The sequence below is a fragment of the Penaeus vannamei genome, chromosome 31, assembly GCF_042767895.1.
Source record: "Penaeus vannamei isolate JL-2024 chromosome 31, ASM4276789v1, whole genome shotgun sequence".
In the NCBI taxonomy this organism is placed as follows: domain Eukaryota; kingdom Metazoa; phylum Arthropoda; class Malacostraca; order Decapoda; family Penaeidae; genus Penaeus; species Penaeus vannamei.
The window spans coordinates 11,063,133-11,068,132 of NC_091579.1; the positions used below are offsets into that span (position 1 = coordinate 11,063,133).

The 5,000-nt window shown below is 37.9% G+C and overlaps 1 protein-coding gene across 1 annotated transcript in view; it reads right to left on the minus strand.

The window, feature by feature from the left end:
* LOC138867594 (axoneme-associated protein mst101(2)-like) overlaps positions 1 to 5,000 on the minus strand; it is a 41,998-nt gene that overhangs the window by 13,341 nt on the left and 23,657 nt on the right. The window contains exon 3 of the mRNA XM_070143839.1: positions 1,805 to 1,917. Within this exon, the coding sequence (XP_069999940.1) occupies positions 1,805 to 1,917 (113 nt within the window). The remainder of the gene's footprint in view (positions 1 to 1,804; positions 1,918 to 5,000) is intronic.

Sequence of the window (5,000 nt, forward strand, 5' to 3'; positions counted from 1 at the left end):
TATAAAGATAAGACGAGAAAGAGAAGCATAAGTAGTTAGATAGACAGTTTGATTAATAGATAGGCAGGTAGATAGATAGATAGGCAAATAGACAGACAGACAGACAAGTACATAATTACCTAAATGAATGATGAGATTAATAACGGTATAAGTATCGATCGATTAAATATATCAAATCGATTAACAGAGACAAAGAAAAGGAAAACAAAAGGGTGACAGGGTAGACACATAGAAAGACAGAATATTAACAAAACAATAACAATATAACAAATAAATTCATACGATGAAAATTGAAAAACGCCATATTAAAATTCTGTAAATATTAGGGAAAGTTGCACGCGAAAATAAATAAATAAAAAATGGCTGCGTTCTTCCACACAGCTCAAATTTGTGTATATTTCTCATATAATATTAGTCAGCAGCGTGTACGTATCCATGAAACTCACTCAAACAACATTAGAGAGAGAGAGAGAGAGAGAGAGAGAGAGAGAGAGAGAGAGAGAGAGAGAGAGAGAGAGAGAGAGAGAGAGAGAGAGAGAGAGAGAGAGAGAAGGAGAGTAAGAGAGAGAGATAGGATGGAGGGGGGGGGAGAAGAAGAGGGAGAGAAAGAGAGGGCGAGTGGAGGGGGGGGAGAAGAAGAGAAAATGAGAGACAGAGAGAGAGAGAGGAAAAATGAGGGAAAGGGAGGGAAGAAGGAGGGAGGGGGAGAGGGATAGAGGAAGGGGACAGGGAGACAGGGACGAAGAGGGAGGGAGGAAGGAAGGAAGAGAGAGAGAGAGAGAGAGAGAGAGAGAGAGAGAGAGAAGGAGAGAGAGAAGGAGAGAGAGAGAGAGAGAGAGAGAGAGAGAGAGAGAGAGAGAGAAGGAGGGAGGGAGGGTGAGAGAGAAAGAGAAGAAAAAAAGAAAGCAAGAAAGGAGAGAGCAAAAGGACATAATTAAACAAGAAGAAAAAAGTCATACTTAAACCAAGGACGCAAAATAATTAGCAACACGGAAAGAAATTAAATAAAATCTTCAGCGAATTTTTTTTTCAGTTCGTCACGCAGAAAAAGAGATGAGAGGCAGGAAACAAAAAATGCAAAAAAAGGAAACAAAGGCGAAGAATGGGGAGAAAAGGACGAAAGGAAGAGGAGAAAGAGAAAAAAGAGGCAATAGGAAGAAGCAGGGAATAATAATAATAAAGGAAACATGTAGAAACCAGAAAAGAAGAGAATAAAGCAGAAAAAAAACAAGGGGGAAAACAGCAAATTATGAAGCACAAAAGGGGAGAAGAAAAAGGATAAAAAAAGAAATATTAAAAAAGGAATAAAAAGGTTATGAGGAAAGAAAGAGAAGGAAAAAGGGAGATAGAAATGAAGAAATTATCGATTTTTTTTTTTTTTTTGGGGGGGGAAGATTTAATGGAAAGGGTTTTGAAAAATTCTCATCGATAAATAAAAATCAAGATATTAAGGACTCAGACTTACAGCTCAAGCACTGTGCTCCATTATAACACGCGATATGAAGTGGATAAATGTTATTAAAATGCTCATCAGTCACACAAATCACTCACCATATACTAGTATAGTTCACCATAACCTCATTTATAAGTGTTACTCGCTCACCATATAACTCTCCCTTTTAACACAACTCTCCTATTAGAGACTGACTCTCTCACTCATTCACTTTCTCACTCACACTCATTCACTTTCTCACTCACACTCATTCACTCACTTTCTCACTCACATTCATTCACTTTCTCACTCACACTCATTCACTCTCACTCACTCACTCACTCTCTCACACTCATTCACTCACTCACTCACTTGTCGGGTAAGCGATGACCACTTCGGCGCCGTTGGACCCCGCGTTGTAGCCAAGGGCGGTGAATGTAACGTGGTTGTAGATTCCAGCTGCTACAAGACCCCACACCTCTTTCCTGAAATGGTGTAAGGCCTGATGATTACGATTCCCGAGTTTATATTTATGCAATTGTTCAGTTATTTCTGTATAATGTTGATTTTCCTTATGGTTATTATTTTCGGGTTTATATTTATGTTTTTGTTCATTTGTATTTGTTTATAATTTCTTCATAAATGATTATGATTTTGTTTATATCCGTGTAATTGTTCAGTTATTTCATTTTGCTATATTTATGTGAATTATTCAATGATTCAGTATTACATTTTTTTTATGTTTATGATTTTCGAGTTTATATTTCTTTGATTATTCACTTATTGCAGAATAATATTTTTTTCACGATGGTTATGATTTTCGAGGTTATATTTATGTAACTGTTCAGTTATTTCTATATAATATTCCCCCCCCCTGTAGATTGTGATATTCAAATGTATATTTGTATGATTATTTGATTTCAGTATTGTATTTCCCTTTATTCCCTACGATGCATTTCATATTTGCAGAAATTTGATCCTCGCTCGGAAAGCAATTAGCAAGCTGAAAATACAAAATATTTACGCTCGTAATAATTTCGATTTCTAGAAATTCGGAAATATTTAAGTTCGTAGACATTCCAAAATATTTAGGTTCATAGTCTACCATTCTTATTCTGATCTGAATCCCGTTTCTTTTGCTCTATCATTCTATATTCATATTGTGAATCAAATCGAAAAAAATATAGTACATCTATTTCTTACTATGAATAAATTTTAGTCACGGGAAAAGTAGATTTTGGATACTTATAAATTGAATTGTGGATCCAGTGTAATCTTGTTTGGCAAAGAAAAATTAAATAGATTCTACGTATTTCATTGTCATTAATATTTAATCAATCAATGACATTCATATCGAACTGCCACTTGAAAAAATAATCAATAATTGCTATTTCTTTCATTGATACTATTGTTATTCTTTCACTGTCATACCTATTTTTAATCACTGTCAATATCACTCCCCTATTATCATTATTACTATCATTATCTATTATCAAAATTATAAGATATCTAAAGCGGTATGGATAGTACCATTCTTCGGTGTGACGGTTAACGATAAAATATAAACGTAACTCTAAATTGTTTTATATTTGTGGTACTATTTTGTGGGTGAAGGATGCATGCTAGACACATTGCTATTAATAGAACGAAAGAAAGAATAGGATGAACAGAAACTAAACACGAATATATCGCAGAGAGAGAGAGAGAGAGAGAGAGAGAGAGAGAGAGAGAGACAGACAGACAGACAGACAGACAAAGTCAGACAGACAGACAGACAGAGACAAACAGAGAGAGAGACAGACAGACAGACAGAGAGACAGACAGACAGACAGAGAGAGAGACAGACAGACATACAGAGAGAGAGAGAGAGACAGACAGACAGACAAAGTCAGACAGACAGACAGACAGAGACAAACAGAGAGACAGACAGACAGAGAGAGAGAGACGGACAGACAGACAGAGAGACAGACAGACAGAGAGAGACAGACAGACAGACATACAGAGAGAGAGAGAGACAGACAGACAGAGATAGAGAGACGGACAGACAGAGACAAACAGAGAGAGAGACAGACAGACAGACAGACAGAGATAGAGAGACGGACAGACAGACAGAGAGAGAGACAGACAGACAGACATACAGAGAGAGAGACAGACAGACAGACAGACAAAGTCAGACAGACAGACAGACAGAGACAAACAGAGAGAGAGAGAGACAGACAGACAGACAGAGAGAGAGAGACGGACAGACAGAGAGAGAGACAGACAGACAGACAGAGAGAGAGACAGACAGACAGACATACAGAGAGAGAGAGAGAGAGAGACAGACAGACAGACAGACAAAGTCAGACAGACAGACAGACAGAGACAGACAGACAGACAGAGACAAACAGAGAGAGAGACAGACAGACAGAGAGAGAGAGACGGACAGACAGACAGACAGAGAGAGACGGACAGAGAGACAGAGAGAGAGAGGCAGACAGACAGACATACAGAGAGAGAGAGAGAGAGAGAGAGACAAAGAGAGAGAGATAGACAGAAACAGAGAACATGAATGAATGCATGCACATGTATGCGTGTGCATGCATGCACGGACTTGCCATTGTCCAAGCACACAATACCACGTGTCAATACAACGAAATGACGGAAGGCAACGCGGAAGCGACAGAACGCAAATTGCGCATTTGCTCGTTCTGCTGACGTAAACTTGGCATTCAGGGCGAGTCAGCAAGGTCGCGGGTCATGAACTTGTACGTTTCAGGTCATTCATTGCCAAGCGGATTATCTCGGGTTATCGCTCAAGGTGATCTTCTTTGAGCTCTTCATGAATAATGATACATGCATTCGTATATAAATGCATAAACACACAGGCATACTTTTATATCTACATATGTATACTATATATTTATATAAATAAGTAAATAAATATATATATATATATATATATATATATATATATTTACATAAATATATATATATATATATATATATATATATATTACATATATATAATATATTTACTAATTAATAAGCTACGGATTGATAAATAGATAACTGATCACTAGATTTTGGAATTACAATCTAGATAACACTTATCACTACGAATTGCGTAACAGGGAATAGCCTTGTTACATAATTTTTCTTTTGAATGAGGAGTCTCCTTTTCTCTCTCTCACTGTCTCTCTCTCTCTCTCTTTTTCTCTATCTATCTATCTCCATCTCACTCACTATCTCTGCCCAATCCTCCCTCCTCTCTCTTTCTCTCTCTCTCCCTGTCTCTGTCTCTGTCTCTGTCTCTCCCTCTACTTCTCCTTCTCTCTCTCTCTCTCTCTCTCTCTCTCTCTCTCTCTCTCCCTGTCTCTGTCTCTGTCTCTGTCTCTCCCACTCCTTCTCCTACTCCTACTCCTTTTTTTTCGTTTTTATCCCGAGGTGCCGACTGCCTCCCAACGGAAATTCTCGAAAGGTCAAAGATGGCGGCTGACATTGACAAATCATGACAGCGCAGAAACACGTGTGGCTGCGCGATCCTTGTCCGTTTCCAAGAAGGCAATTTTGATTGTTTAATATATAG